At 32.2% G+C, this 16,962-nt stretch overlaps 2 protein-coding genes across 2 annotated transcripts in view; one reads left to right on the forward strand and one right to left on the reverse strand.

Moving 5' to 3' along the window:
• Positions 1-2,722: 2,722 nt before the first annotated feature.
• LOC114337166 (cell adhesion molecule Dscam2) overlaps positions 2,723-16,962 on the forward strand; it is a 477,141-nt gene continuing 462,901 nt past the window's right edge. The window contains exon 1 of the mRNA XM_050660810.1: positions 2,723-2,827. The gene's annotated coding sequence lies outside the window, so the exon portion shown is untranslated. The remainder of the gene's footprint in view (positions 2,828-16,962) is intronic.
• On the reverse strand, positions 12,434-14,541 carry LOC126891627 (uncharacterized). Its single transcript, XM_050660848.1, has 4 exons — positions 14,070-14,541; positions 13,635-13,975; positions 12,938-13,469; positions 12,434-12,839 (listed from the first exon to the last, which is right to left on the reverse strand). The coding sequence occupies exons 1-4, from the start codon at positions 14,494-14,496 to the stop codon at positions 12,514-12,516; spliced, it is 1,626 nt and encodes a 541-aa protein (XP_050516805.1). The 5' UTR covers positions 14,497-14,541; the 3' UTR covers positions 12,434-12,513.

Consider the following 16,962-nt stretch of genomic DNA (forward strand, 5'->3'; position numbering starts at 1 on the left):
TTCTTCTTCTTCTTCTTCTTCTTTTTGTATAGACATGACTCTCTGTTTTTTCAATGTGCCTGTAGCAAGTTGTCGTTTTATCGTTTTCGTGGTCTTCCCACTGATGAACGGAATTCGAGTCTTTCACCCTGGAGGGCTATCCTAGTCCCCTCGTAGTTGGGGCTATTAGGATGTCTGAAGGAAATCATTTGAGTTTTTGTGGGATTAAGGGTTCTATCGAATACAGAGGGATGTCTCAAAGTACCACGTGGAGTGCCTGCTGTAAGCAGGGCAGTATCGTCGGCATATAGTCAGGGCCGCCGCCAGAAAAAAATTAAGGAGCGTCAAAATCTTTAAGTCGCTTTTCTATTCTACAAATGAATTAAAGAACAAGAAAAATTTATATTTTAATAATCATATATAATACAAAAAAAGATTAATCGGTAAAAAAACTGTACTCTCCTTCGATCTTGACCAAATTTATCAATAACCTTGTTTTTGTCTGTGTACACTTAACATGATTTAGAATTTCTTGAAATCCTAGGTTTTCATTAATTGTCTTTGTTTTATAAAGTTCTATCCACGTTTCAATTTCTGATGCAAAGTTTTCAAGATTATATTTCTGAGAAATTTCATCTTGCTTAAGTATGAGTTAGTTCCTAATTTTCTGGTTCTGGGATGTATTTCCGAGAGCAAAAATGCGGTACTAGTATCGGCAGAGAATCTGAGAGAAATAGACTGTATTATAGAGTCCATATAAGGGATAAGGGACACTTTATAGTATTCTTCAGATCCATTTAATAAATAGTTAGCTCTTTGTGTCTGTTTAGATGTTATTCGTGGTACTGTAATTTCTAATTTAAATTTATTGGCGTAATCCACACATTTTTCATATATTTCATGAAAATACTTATCTGGATCATTTCTTTGTGACTTCAATATCTGAAGAAGTTTTTGCAAATTGGCAATAATATATTTCAAAACAAACTATGACTGACTATGATACCGCTCTAATATCTTAATAGCGAATGAACCCTATGGTTAATATTGTTTGTTGCTTGGTACCGACTAGCCTTTTCCAGAAACTAATACAGTTTAGGTAATCTGCCTATCATAAATCCTTTTTGTCAAAACAGGAAAATCCTTTTGAACTCATACCGCCGCATTACTAAACGTGTCGGACAGTCGCACCACCGGATTAGTGCGATGCCACATTAGGCCGATGTCAGATTATGCGTTTTGACCGGATGCGTTTCCGCCGCATCCGGTGAAAACGCATAGTGTGACAGATCGGTCCGGTTGCGTTGGAAACGGATGCGTTTTGAGTCATCGGTACGCGCTTACAAACTGCACCAGACTAAACGCATAGTGTGACAGGTCGGTCCGGTTGCGTTGGAAACGGATGCGTTTTCACCGCATTCTGTCAAAACGCATAATGTGACATCGCACTAAGATATTGTACCTAGAATCTAGAAACCGTAATTGAACCGTTAGCACCTTACTCACTTTCTGTTTTGATAGTGGTCCTTTGTGCCACCAATGTCTTTGTGGAAGTTTTGCACAATGCATTTTATGTGATTTATTTTCTGTTATCATTTTAACTAAACATAAAATTTTGGATTGTCATAAAATATTGTAAAATTTATTAATTGAGACGGATTTGTTTTATCTGAAGCTGTAATTATCCAGGGGGGTCGGCGGACCCTTCCTGATCCCCCTTGCCGGCGGGCCTGCATATAGTAGGATTGACCCGGTTCGATTAATGGGATAAGGGACGTCACTGTTGTAAAATGTGTATAATATTGGTGCTAGTATTGAACCTTGTGGGACTCCAGCTTGTGGAGTGAAAGATGTGGATACTTGGTTTGCGACTTTGACGCAAACCTTTGATGGAGTGATGGGATTTGTATAGTTGTGTCGGTATGGATAGGTTTATGAAATACGGAGAACTCCTGTTTGTTTTCAAAATTAGTCTGAAACTGAAATTAGTCTTTCCACCAACAGAGAAAAAACCCAGTACCTTAAGTACTTAACAACAACATAAGCAAATATATTGGGAACAACAAAAGTCAAAAGTAAAATCACTTACACAATATGATGTAATTCAGTGGCAGATCCAGAAATTTGGGGGGGGGGGGTCATAGATCTTGATGGTGATTTAATTACTTTTCTTTAATACAAGGTCACTTATTCCTACCACCCCTAGGATAAGTGGGGTTTCAATTATTTGTTGGATGGGCTTAATTTTTTTTGTTTGAGAGCTTTCGGTTTTTTTAGGATAATTTGATTGATATTTATTTTAGTTTGGGTGGGGTCATGACCCCCCTGGATTCGCCACTGGTGTACTTATACAAACTTATATGTGGTGACGGTCCAAAAACTTACATCGGCCAAACTGGTAGAACCTTTGACAAACGGATAGCAGAACACAAAAGGGCTTTCAACAATAGAAAAACAGCTAAAAAAATTGTACGTATTACCTAAATACGTACTTTACCTTTTAGATCATAATCATTCTGCTAATGACCAATTTCAAATTCTCTATATTCAAAATAAAGGTCTTAAGCTGTCTAGGATCTATGAAAATTGAAAACAAAAGTTTTCATTGTTTATTGTGAGACATGTTTTTGTTTTTCAACTATGAAAAACGGTGAAAAAATCGTTACTCAAGTAACAGCACCACCTCTAATCGCGTTGTGTTTGTCACGATTTTGATGTTTCAGTCAGTTAGTGTTGTGCGGGTGTATGCGTCAACTCTTCAGTCACTCGGGCTGGTCTTTGGTGATTGTTGCTGTTTTTTGCGAAAATTAGTGATATTAGTGCGCTAATTTCTTAGTGATATATTTAGGTAGGCGATTTCAGTTTGTGTTTATGTGAGCATTTCGCTCAAAAATCAGTGAACCTGGAGTAATTCTCTATAAGCCTCCCACGCCGGTCGTCTTTGGGGATTGTCAATATTTGGAAAACCAGAGGCCTTAGTAGGCCTAGGATACACTTTTTTCCTCCACAGATTCACACATTAAGTAGACAATTAATTATTTATACTTTAAACAATAATTATCATAAAGAAAAGTCTTAAAACTGTAAAGATTTTATTGACAGGGTTGTTTTTTATGTTTTTAGTTGTGATTTTAACGTGCTATTTCCTGTATAGACGAAATACTTAATTGACATTCATGCCACACACTTGAAGAATTGAATAAGTTCCCCCAGGAAGAAATTATTGTTTCTTAAAAGGAGCTTGTATAGCTTAAACAAATCATGCCCACACATCTGTAGGCTAGTTCTTGGACGATTTTAATGCGAAGAAATGTTGACAAAAGTTGTTTTTGGTCAACTGAAGATATTCAGTTATATTTCTATTAAAACATTCACCAATTCCAAAAAAAGGAGTATTCTTTCAGGCACCTATAGATATTTTTCTCCAAATTGTAATAGGACTGACTCTTTCATGGTCCCAACTTATGTTTTGTTTATTTTTGTCCTGCATAAACCTCCATACTCACTTTTTGACATCCGTCATTTCATTTTCCTTCACCTAGTTCTTTAAGGGGCTTTATGCTTTATAATAGGCCAAAAGCGAAAGTAAAGAAACTAACAACTAACTTAGAAAAACACATAGAAAAGGATATATCGATGGACTATCCAAAGAAGCTGTAGGTACGCAAAGGAACAACAATAATGTTAGAAACACCAGAAATAATCGGAAACAAAGAAGTTAATATAAACACGCAGAAGGTTTTACAAAAAACACTTGAAGAAAGGTGGGGAACAGAAACAGAAAAGCTGTAGGTAAAGATGGGATAGCAAATAAATTGCTGAAATATTATGCGGCAGCAATGATGGAACAACTAGCAGAAAACACAAAATTTCGGAAGACCGGAAACCCAACGAACTAATCCTACTATTCAAAGAAGGTGATAAAAAACAGTCAGAAAACAACTAAAGACGCACCAACTTACGTATCAAATACCACCCTAAACTTTCAGCAGTTTCTTTGATGTTGGATCAGGTTTTTGCATTAAGGTTTAAAATAAAATTCTGGTATTTGATTCCTGAAAACCTTTTCTATCAGCATAACACAATACCAATATTACAGCATTATACATACTCTGCAGCTACTTACATTTTTCTGTATAGGTCAGGATTTTTACTTTAAGGCTTACCCTGTCATCTATTGTTGCGTTTATTTCGTCATAATGATATAGGTAGGGGAAGTATGCCTGAGACGGCATACTGGCTGAGATGGCATATCACGCGTTTTTCGTAAACTATTCCAAATTTGGTGCCTGGTGTGACAGTTTTCAGTTCCTCAAGTTAAAATTTGTCAACATTGTTGAACTTATGCATGCTAGTTTTATTTTGACAGCAGTAGCCTTTGGAATGTTAATTAAGTAGGACAAAATATTTATTGACTTTTTTTGTATCACATTATAATTCGCGAGTCTTTACACCTGAGTTAAGTTTTTAAATTTTGTGATGTTCCTTTACCTTATGCCTATCACGCCTGTATCGATTTATATTTTAAAAATGTGCTTAAGAAAAATTAGGTTAAAAAACGGTATGATTGCAATGTTGCCTGAGATGGCATAGTAAGCAGGTGGATAAGATGGCATAGGTATGCCATCTCACCCTTATGCGTTTTTACACTGCATTAATTTTGTTATATGATTGAAGTTTGTCGTTACAGTTATGGATCGTTTTAAGAGGAATTCGAACCGACAAAATCGATTCCGTCGATATTGAGACAAGTGACGAGGAAGATGCTGCTTGCATTTTTTGTAATGGCCTCTTTTCATTATCTCTTTCTCGAAAAACCTGACTAAGATGTGCCAAATGACTAACCTTGCCAAATTTGTGGCAAGTGGTCATATTCCGAATGTGCCGGTGTACCCAAGACTACAAAAAAAATTATTTGTGACTTATGAGTCGAGATTAGTGCCTTTATTTCAAGGGTATGCCATCTTACCCACATGTATGTGGGTGAGATGGCACATGTAATACTTTACAATTTATTTTCTCAGAAAAAAACTATAATATGTACATTGTTAAAAAATAATGTTATATTTATGTAAATGTTCCTAGCACTGACTTTGATTTTTATTACATGTCTAACTCTATCGATTATCGATTACAAAACATTTAAAAAAGAGTATGCCGTCTCAGGCATATCTCCCCTACTAACTTTTCCCTTTAGATCCTCATTCATTTTCTATGTATCTTCTTCTTATATAGGCACCTCCCAACACCTTCCATGGATCTGACTTTCTCTTGGTTGTCTATCTTGTAAGGTCTTCAATGTTGTATTGTTGCCCATATTGTTGTCCAACGTTGATCTTTTTGTCTATCAGTGTGGATTGCGAATCTCCGAAATATTGTTATTGTTTTGTTTTCTTGACATTTTATAAGTTTTGTCGATAAAATTGTACAATTTTCCATGACAATAAAGCATATTTTTATTCTATTCTATTCTATCTCCATGTATCATTGACCAATTTGTAGTTTAGAAGACGTTTTCTATGGCAGATTAAACAACTTTGGCAATATTATCTTATCTTGGCGATATTATCGCCTTTATCAAACGCCTCTGTTAATGGGAATGGGATTTGTATTTTCATCTAATTGTACTATCTAGTCCTTATAGCCCAGGAACCAAAGCTTTTCACCTCGCAATTTTTACAGAATCAATCAATTTGCTTGAAAATTTGAGAATGAGTAGTGGATAGTCCATGCATCAAAATCTATATGATGCCGAGAGGCGCTTTTACCATGGGGCTGGTTTACCATGGGGCTGGTTACCATTTGCATTCTAAGCAAAAAATGTTCTATACATTTTTTTGATAATATTCGCTCTCGAAAGTGTTAGTTTTATATCTAAAAAATCAATGTTTTTCGATGGTATACTCATTTACGATTCACTCAATTTTTGGCGTAGAACAAATTCTATCAAACCAAGTTCTTGGGAATTAAATTACCTACAATTTCATATTTAAACATTTTTTCGTATCTCTGATGCTAATCTTTCTATTCTGAAGTTGCATTTTTTACCAAATTGTAAACATTCGTTATTCGCCTTAAACTTCAGTTTTTTAAAAACTAACCATTTTATGCCAATCAAACTTCTAGAATCTACCTATTACTAATACATAAATAAAGAAGAATAAATAAGTTCAATGACTAAAAACACCACCAACTTACATTATTATGCTTCCAATTGAATTTCTCCTTTTTTTTTTCAAAAAAATATTGATTTTTAACCGTAACTTTTTTATTTTTTATCTTAGAAAGTTCGTTAAAAAAAGAATTTTGTAGGATCTTACAAGATCTATAAGGCTGTTAATATTACATTCTTTTAAAATTCTCAGTCAGAAAAAGAGGTGGCATTGAAAGGGTTGGTAAAGGAGGTTTTTGCATGATATTACAAGTTTTAATGGTCAATAACTCACTCAATTTTTGCCGTAATAAACATTTTTTCAAACCAAGTTCTTGGAATTAAATAAACTACAATTTCATATTTAAATATTTTTTCGTATCTCTGACGCTAATCTTTCTATTCTGAAGAAAAGGGCATTTTTTACCAAACTACAAAAACTCGTTATTCGCTTTTAACTCCATTTTTTTTTAAAACTAATCATTCTAAGCCGATCAAACTTCTAGAACCTATAATACATAAATCAAGAAAACTAAATCAGACCAATGACAAATTTTAATTAGGGTGGTGATTAGGGGGTTGTTTACGATCACTTTTTTGCTGAAAAAAAAATAGGGACTGACATTCTTTTCATTATAAGTCACTTCAATTTTTTAGCTAGATTTTTTTTATTTCTGGAGATACATATTTTTAAATACTTTAAATTAGTTTCAACAAGTTATCCTCGAAAAATGCATAGTTTTCCCGTCCTTTGACTTTGAAACTACAATATTTAGCATTTGACGAAGAAGAGCCAACATATAATAAAGTATAGCTCGATTACTATCGGTCTTAAATAAAACAAAAAAAAACGATTTTGTTTATTTTTTCAAAAGGTATATTTTTGTTAAGTAAAGTTTTTTTGATAAAACGAAAACTTTTCGAGTTATTAGCAGAAAACTGATTAAAAACATTGATTTTTTCGACATAAAATTAACACTTTCGATAGCGAATAAATCGAAAACTATTAATTTTATCAAAAAAATGTATAGAACGTTTTTTGCTTATAATGAATGTTTTTACCAACTCTTGCGGTCAAAATATAATAAAAATATCTACCCCCGAGATGGGGTGGCAACCACCCCCATGGTAAAAGCGCCTTTTGGCATGATATAGATTTTGATCCTTGGACTACTTATTCGTAAATTTTCAAGCAAATCGATCCATTCTGTAAAAATTGCGAGGTTTTGTCCTATTTTAAGCTTCATTACTTGGACTATTAGTGACTGTTGCTGTTTTTTGCGAAAATTGGTGATATTAGTGCGCTAATTTCTTAGTGATGTATTTAGGAAGGCGATTTGAGCTTGTGTTTATGTGGGCATTTTGCTCAAAAATCAGTGAACCTAGAGTAATTCTCTGTAAGCCTCCCACACCGGTCTTGTCTTTGGGGATTGTCAATATTTGGAAAACCAGAGGCCTTGTAGGCCTAGGATACACCATTTTCCTCCACAGATTGACACATTAAGTAGACAATTCATTCTTTATATTTTAAACAATAATTATCACAAAGAATAATGTCAAAACTGTAACTGTAAACATTTTATTGATAGGATTGTTTTTATGTTTTTTTTTTGTGATTTTAACGTGCTGTTTCCTGTATAGACCAAATACTTAATTGACATTCATGTCACACACTACTTGAAGAATGGTATAAGTTCCCCCAAGGAAGTAACTATTATTGTTTCTTAAAAGGAGCTTGAGCTTATGACTTAAACAAATCATGCATACACATCTGTAGGCTAGTTCTTGGACGCTTTTAATCCGAAGAAATTTTGACGAAAGTTGTCTCTGATTAACTGAAGATATTTACCTATTTATCTTCTTCTTTCTTCGAACTCCTCTGTTACGTTTTTCAGATTATATTATGTATTAGTTGTCTATAATATCTCGAATCTATTGTTCTATGGCCCACATCTCGATATTGTCTAATACCTTTTTTTGATAGTCTGTGAAGGCAATAAATACACAAATACAGGTATTTGATATTCATTTGTCTTCTTTATCAATGTTTTGATAAAGAACTAAAACAGTAAATTTACAAGCAACCAAAAAATGTACAGGCCAAACCTTCAAAATGATTACGTCCAATCAATTCTTGGTGAATCATAGGTTTGTATACCTGTTTTACAAATTGTGTCAAATCAAATCTAAAGATAAGAAGGATGTAACAAACCAGTTCCACCCTCTTTACACTAACGAATTAAAATCATAGTACAGTACTCCTTGTGGGATGATACTATTAGTACCGCCTTTATTATTGATTTCATGTATTACTACCGAGTTAGCAATACAGATGAATGATTTTAACCCTTAAGTACTAACACACCGTCTCTCAGACGGCATCGTTTGTTGAAAGTGGGATATTTCCATTCCTAGAAAAATTTGAAGGTCATCCGTTTATGACTTTTCAAGTTATGTTGTTATTTACTAGTATTGAATTCGGCAATTTGCTGCAGGTTGTTATTCGAAAGATATTTAGACTCAAAGTGTGATTTCCGTCTAATAGACGGGGTGTTAGTGTTTGTGCCCAGTTCGTCATTAAACATAATGTGCCCCAGTTCGTCAAAAAGTTCAAATAAGGGGATAAAGACTATGAGGAAACTCTTTTGAAATGACTTGATGAGGTAGAAGACGACGTAAGCGAAGTGGGATCAATTTGTGATGAAAATGTTGCCACTGACTACCATTGCTACACTGTACAAATTTTAGTGCCTGTCAGTTTTTTTTTGTTTTAATATTTTTTAAAAAATTTTTTATTTTCATGTTTATTACTCTTTGTTTAACTCGATTATAAATTTTTATCAAGATTCTTTAATTTGTTTCATTTTTATCACACTTTTTTTCAGGAATAAAAAGTCGCACAGACAATCCTTCCATTCTTGTTATAATGTTTTGTATTTTAATAAATACAGAAAAACTAGATCAATTACTGTGTTTTTTAGATAAGTAATACTTTCAGTAAGTCATCGAAATATTTTTTTGCATTATAATATTTAACAAAAGAAAAATAACCAGTAAAATGTGAAACCCGTCTGTCAGGCGGTTAGTTAGTGTTTGCGCCATTGATTTAAGATGTTAGTACTTAAGGTTAAACTATAGTATAATCACATTAATGATTCAGAAATGGGACGTAGGTACTAATAAATCATTTTTAACTTCTTCTTTTCATATCTCAGACACCTTCTTAGGCGTCGGATTCATTTTTAACAAATATTTTATTAAGTACTTAACTTTTCTTTGATTACTTTTTTGTATGTCGTCTATTTTCCATTCCATCGGAATTTTTCCATCAGATAGGTACGTGTTTTAATTCTTGTATTAAGGCCAAAGGAGCGAGTTTTTGCAGTTCTGCAAGTATGTTTCCGGGGTCAGTTGTTCTGTTATTTTTTATCCTTTTTAATTGGGGGTCTTTTTTCTTGCAATAACTCTTAGTAATTTGTTTTTAGCTTATATTTTAGTCTAGTTTTCGTCTCATCTAAAATATGTTGTTTCTTTTAATTCATTATTCATTTTTAAATCTTTTTAATTATTGTCTTAATTCTTCATTAGATATATTCTCTATTGTCTTTTCTTATTTTTTTCAGTTATCTATCAGTTTTTCGTAGCAGATGTTTAATAAACATTATCATCGAAATCTTCATCTTGTGGTTGTTATTGTTTGTTATTATTCTGTTGAAAGGAGATTCAGAATTCTTAGTTTTCATTTTTAGATAATCTGATATGTATTACGTATTGTCCCTACCTTTTTATTTCCTTTGTCGGCTGTGGTTTTGTAGGCACACTTATAGTTTAGTGTAAAATTACACCAAACAATATATTGGATCTAAAATATACAGTATGATGCAAAAGGATGGAACAAATTTATTATTTCAGAAACAGATGACTTAAAAAATCTTACGTAGTACGTAAATTTTAGTTATTAAATGACCATGAATAATTGCTATAATATGTATATGTTACAGTTCAAGTTGATTATCCAGTTGGAGTTGACTCCAACTAGTTGGAGTCAACTCTAACGGCTGGTTTCAGTAAAAGTTGATTTTAAATATAAAATGAAGATTTATATTCAACATTTACTAGTAAAAGTAGACTCCAACTAGGAAAAGTATACTCTTCCCAATGCCGTTTAGTAAAAGTTGATTCTGATTCACACAAACAGCCGATTCTAGAAATTAAATGTTACTGAATATGTTCAAACTAGTCTAGGCTGTATCGTCGTCCCCGCTAGGTAAATTACTCCGATTCGAATTTTTTGCACAAACTTACTCAAAAAGAGGTCCTCATAACAAATCTACTGGGTGCCAGGCAGTACCTTGATCGATAAATTGTTAACAATTTTTTTTAGACAAATTCACAAAAATAATTTTTTCACTTCGAACAATTTTTTTTAGATCATTTGGGTTATTCTGAGCAAAAAAAGGTATTTTGTGATTTTTCTCTAACATTGATTGTTGTCGAGTTATACGCGATTTAAAATTTGAAAAATGCGAAAATAGCCATTTTCAAGGCTTAACTCCATTAAAATCCATTATTATGAAAGTCAGAAAGTGACCAAATCAAAGTTTATAGCCCCTCTACAAGATCTAGCAGAAATGTTTGTCACTATTTTATTACTAAGCTTTATCTTTAATTATTAACAATGAGCACTAAGTGCGTATCAGGCGGCCGTCATTGGGGAGTGCTAAAGAGATGCACCATTCCGGCCGTCCAATGGTGAATCTCACTCGCACTCACATTGACGGCCGCCTCAATACAAGGTTAGCGCTCATTGTTGATAATTAAAAATGATATCTTATTAATGAAATAATGACAAAAATTTCTTCAGGATCTTATAGAGGTAGTTTTAATCTTTGATTTTTTTTAGTTTCTGACTTTCATAATATATAATATCGTATGGCATTTTTGCCTTTCGGACAGTTCCGGCGCCAATTACATCTTTAACCCTGTTTCAAGTAACTAGTGTCGATGTACACTAGCCCAGGGGGACCGACTGCTTAACGTGCTCTCCGAGGCACGGTGAGACGGCTCGTGTCATTATTGAAAATGAAAATGGTTTGTCTTTAGCAGGGCTCGAACCCACGTGCTCTGGCGTATGAGGCCAGCGATTATGCCGTTACTCCACGGCCGCTCGCTCGACTTTCACACAATAATTATCTTTAACCGAGTTATTAAACCTTGAAAAGTGAAAACATTATGTATTTTTGCGAATTTGTTTAAAATCATTGTTCATCGCCAAACTTCACTAAAATCAGTCAGTATTGTACTCATTTGTCCTCATTTTCGGCAGTAAAGTAACACTTTGTTGTATTGAAAGAAGAATGTTACTTTACCTGCCGCGATAATTAATCAAATTAACCGAGATTGAATGTAAGTGGTCAATGTCAGCAATCGATTATTTATTTGAGTGAAATTAAAATTTTTTTACTTTAATTATTAAAAATATTGTACGAAATTTATGTTATTATTAATAAAATTTATGTCAAAAGGTAAAATTCTATAGGTCCGTAAACTTGGCTTGTCCACTTTTATATAACAATAAAATTTTCATGCCATAATTTAGTGCTCATTTAGTGCTAATTTTGTACCGCAGTCCCGAATTTTGTGCTCTTTATTTATTTAAAAAGGCAGGTGGACAAGCCAGCTTAACGTTAAGCTGGCTTGTTCACTCTTAGTGCACAATGAAAAAATAAAATTATTGAGATTCTAAATAGGCTATAATTTAGTGCTCATTTAGTGCTAATTTTGTACCATAAACATTATAATGAAATATTTGTTTAAACAATTTGTTATAAACAAAATTTTAAAAAATTAAAAAATAGAAAATTTTTTATGCTAGAATTTAGTGCTCATTTAGTGCTAACAAAATATCCATATCCTGAATTTTGTGCTCTCTATTTATTTAAAAAAGCAGGTGGACAAGCCAGCTTAACGTTAAGCTGGCTTGTCCACTCTTAGTACACAATGAAAAAATAAAATTATTCAGATTCTAAATAGGCTATAATTTAGTGCTCATTTAGTGCTAATTTTGTACCATAAACATTATAATAAAATATTTGTTTAAACAATTTGTTATAAACAAAACTTTTAAAAATTAAAATATTGAAAAAATTTTTATGCAATAATTTAGTGCTCATTTGGTGCTAATTTTGTACCATAAAGATTATTATAAAACATTAAAATTTTAAACAGTAATAAAAACGAAAATTTTTAGTGATCCAATTTAGCGCAAATTGTGTGCAAATAACTAAATAAGACATCGTGAGATCAAATTTGGTGCTCTTTATTAATGTAGAAAAGAATTACAGTCTAAATATAAAGGCATGGTGATACAGTTTTAATTGATTTTATTTATACGTTTTTTCAACTTTAATGTATATTAGAAATTCTATGTTGACTTTTTTGTCCACATCTTTGGTTAGAGTTCTTTGTGTTCCTGCATTGAGATCATTAAACTCGGTCCACAGATTATTTCTGCGACAGATTGTTGTGTAGTGTCCCATGGACAGTTTTCCTAATCCATTAGTCGAGGTAAGGTCATTGTTAATGTAACGGATTACTCCTACCAGTAAATAATAATCAGAGGTCCCAAGTACATCAGAAAATTTTATCGGGATGTTATCCAGATGAGTTAATGTCCTGATGTCCGTTAATTGAATTAAGATAATTGGACCTGTAAAGAAATTATTTTAAGTATATGGATTTTCTTTAATTTATGTGTACACGTGAAAAATAAAATACTTTTGTTGATTTTAATCATTTAAAACGTACCACTTGAATCATATTGCACTTCTGATTGTCCTAAGCATCCTCTTCTGCTACAATCTCTGTCAGTTGTTAATGCTTCTTGCATTTCCACTTCGCTTAAAGCTTCCTTAAAGAGTAAGTTATCCAAAAAATAATAATTCGTTTCTCGGGTTCTTTGAGGGCAACCATTATTACAGTTTATGACTATTCTGTTAATTGGTAACTTTTCAATTAATTTTAACATCATGTCAAAAGCATTTGTGTTGCAGTCTACGTGTATTACTTTTTGAAGTTCATTATTTGTTTTGTTTAGTGTCTTCTGTATAGCACTTTCATGAAACTCCAGTAAAATTCTGCCTCGTTTTACATAAGATTGTGCAACTCCCATCTTTTTTATATATAGTGCAAGTGCAATAAATGGACAATCCTTTTGTAATGTTTTTAATGCATTTTCGACTTCAGAATGGTCTATTGCTCCAACAATAAACGATTGTACAATTGAATCTATTGCACACGTGTTATAAAATGAATACAATTGTTTTTTAATTTTCACACCCTAGAATAAAAGAAACCGGTATAAAATTTTAAATATTTTAATTATTTTGTTTATCGTAATAAATTCATAATTTGATTGAACTGAGTTCATTTAAATTAAGTAATTATTCACTATTAACTATTTTGCAACACAAAGTAATATTTAATATAAACTGATTAATTTTACCTTTAAATTTAAAGCATTTCCATTCTTCAGAATAGGCACTTTCTGCAAATTATCTTGAAACAGTGAATCAAAAGTAATTTGGTTTTGATCCAAGTATTTTGATAACTTTGCAGATTTTGTTCTCGATTTTTTAGTTGTATTTTTTGATGCCTTAGTGACTTGACCACGCCAATTTTCTTCTTTTCCTAAGTCGATTATTTGTTGTACGTTGTTTACAGCATTGCAGTTGTTGCACAACATTTCACTACTCCCTTTTTTTTGTTGTGCACAACTGGATGAACACAATTGGCATATTATTTCTTTGGTATTAATTATTCTTACGTTCTCTTCTTGAATTGTATCTGTAAACATGAGAGAAAATAAAAATAGTTGTAAAATATATAACAAGGTGTAATGAATAAGAAATACCTACTTCAGTTAGAAGCTTTTACATACCTTTTACGAATTCTTTATCTTCCTTAATTGAGATTGACTTTGGTTCAGTAGCAATTATTAAATTTCTTTCTGCATCAAGATCTTTCTCCGATTCATTTCCAGATCCTTTAGTAATTTCAACGTTATCTTCTTTGTTTTCCATTGCATCAGTTTTCGCTTGAATTATATTAGAGCGACCAACCAGGTACTCTAAAATCGCATTAACTGCTGCATCTGCTCTTAATTTTTTTTCAAATAAATCTTTTTTTATATTTTTTATTTCGCTTTCTACTGCAGAACTGGAAGCCGGAATTTTACCAAATCCAAATTTTTGTACCCAAATACAAGACCATAACGGGAAGCTTTTAATGTCTTTCTTTAAACGTGCGCAAAATTCTGGCAAATTAAATGGATTGTCATGTATTCCTATTTCTTTTGTTTTCACCATTTCGACTTCTTTTTCAACATTTTCAAACCAATCTGACCAACAATTTATTGGTTTATCTGCTAAGTTTTCACTTTCTTCGTTTGTGTCGTCAAAAATAGATTCATTAGTTGGCCTCATTGATTCCCATTTTTCTGTTACTTCTTCGTCGAAAAGAGCCTCTTCTAAACCATGTGGCTGAACTATATTTTTTAAAAATTGTTTTTGCGTTTCACAACTACTGTCTTCATTTGAATTAATGAGTAATCCATCTGTTTCGCAAGAAGCCACTATTAAAATTGCTTTTAGAATAGTGGTTGCTCTTTCTATAGTTTGACATAATAATAATTGTCCTATAGCAGCTTTATAAAATACTTTAACTTTCCTAGATTTTGTCAAGTCACTCAAAAAATTTACGTACAATTTAATGAAATGAGTAACATCCATTCTAATAAAACATTGAGGGAGGTCAGAAGCATTAACATATTCTTCGATGGTGCGGTACTGAGTGAATGCTTTAATGCTGGCGATTATGAGCGCTTTTCCTCCATCACACGTGAATTATTTAGGTTGAGGGGCACCTAAACGAGTCCACTCGTTAAGGAAGTACATAACTGCATTAGTATTATGTACTGAGCTCAGCATTTGTGCTACACTAAATTGTCCTGCATCGTTGTTAACAACAATCGAATATAAATAAACAGGGCCTGCTTTTGTTCCTCCAATCGTTTCAATGCTATTTGCAATATTTCCTGTCGCATCTAGACAAACGCTTGTAATTTCATTTTTTGCATAATAAAAGTATAATCTTGTTTGATGTGCGGTCCAAAAGTGCACGAAAAAGGGATCATAACCAATGCCATGAATTGCGTTATTCCAGGTAGAAGTTTTCATAATACGTATTGCTTCAAAAAGGTCTGAATGAATGTATTGTGAACGGACATGTCCAGCTTTAGCAACTCTTAAAACAGGTGCACTAGGCATAAAAGGTGGTTCTTGATCGCCTGGTTCCATATTTCCTCTAGCTTGTTCAGTTCGATCTATTTCTGCTCCTTTATTAGTCAATTCAATTGCAGCTTCCGTCCGAAATGGTTCCCTCAAATAGCGTTTTTTGCATTTGCCAAAGTTTTTTCCTTTCTTGACAACACATTCCATTTGCACATCTTCAAAATAAGTTTCATTATCAAGTGTACAAAGAAGTTTGCTACCACAGCTACAATATCCTAAAAAAATTACATTTTTCTAAATTAAATTTTTATATGATTTAAAGTTTAAAAAATAAGATTATAATGTAATAATAATAACGTAAAATAAGTCTTGTACACAAATTTTAGAATTAAAATATTGAAAACAGGAACATATTTAGGTATCAATATTATTTTGAAATGTCACTTTTCATACTTAATGAAATACAAATGTGGACAAATTCGATTTGATAAATTTTTATTCGTATTAAAAATTAGAAGCGTATCATTGAACATTTTGTGGGTTGATAGATAGATTTTTGTGGTCTATTTATTTATTTATTATTTAATCTATTTATCCATAATCTATTAAGTCTATTTATTATGTAATAGGAACTCAAAAATACTTAAATACCTAGGGTAGACCGGGGCAAAGATAATAATCTAATCTAAACTTCTTCACACTTATTTCGAAGATATTTCGATTATTATTTATCGATACAGTCGCTATTCTGGGCAAAGGGAATAGCCAGGGCAAAAATAATAATCGAAATATCTTCATAATTTATTACCCCCCTAATACTTATATGTGTACGTCCGCATGAAAAGGGCCCATTTTGTCGATTTCATTTTAGGAGATAATCGTAATTTTCTAAGAGTTTAACTGTTAAACTGTTTTGGTCAGTCAGAGTCAGAGATATAAAATCTCATAGTCCTAATATTACGATTATAACAAATTTGCTATAGATAATTATGTAGGTATTTCGGAACCTTATTTAAAATAAAAACTTATTTGAGGTGTATTTATAGTCTCTAAATCTCATTTGGCATCAATTTCATTTGACTGAAATTTCTTTTGGCTTTTATTTCATTTGGCCGAAATCTCATTTTCCATCAAACTTATTTACCATAAATGACATTTATCATAAATTTAACATGTATAAATTTATGACAAATAAGATTTAGGGAATATTCATGCTTAAAGAGTTAATGAAAGAAATAAACTATTGCATAATTTTAAATTATATTACTAAATTTTTTTGTTGTGTCACTAATTCTAATTTTGATTTTAAGTTATAAAGAATGAAGAAAATGTTAAAAAACTTACCTTGAAGAGTACCATAATTACCATTATCAGTAATTGAATGATTCAGAATATTGAATCCACAGGGTATTTTTGTTCCAGCCCAAATTGCAAACGTAATCCATCGCGAATAATTACGCGATGAATCTAAATGCAATGACTCCCTTGTATAAACTTTGTTTTTTCTTGTTTCGCGTCTTTTATATGTCTTTTGTACTAATA

This window comes from Diabrotica virgifera, chromosome 9, assembly GCF_917563875.1.
Source record: "Diabrotica virgifera virgifera chromosome 9, PGI_DIABVI_V3a".
Classification (NCBI taxonomy): Eukaryota; Metazoa; Arthropoda; class Insecta; order Coleoptera; family Chrysomelidae; genus Diabrotica; species Diabrotica virgifera.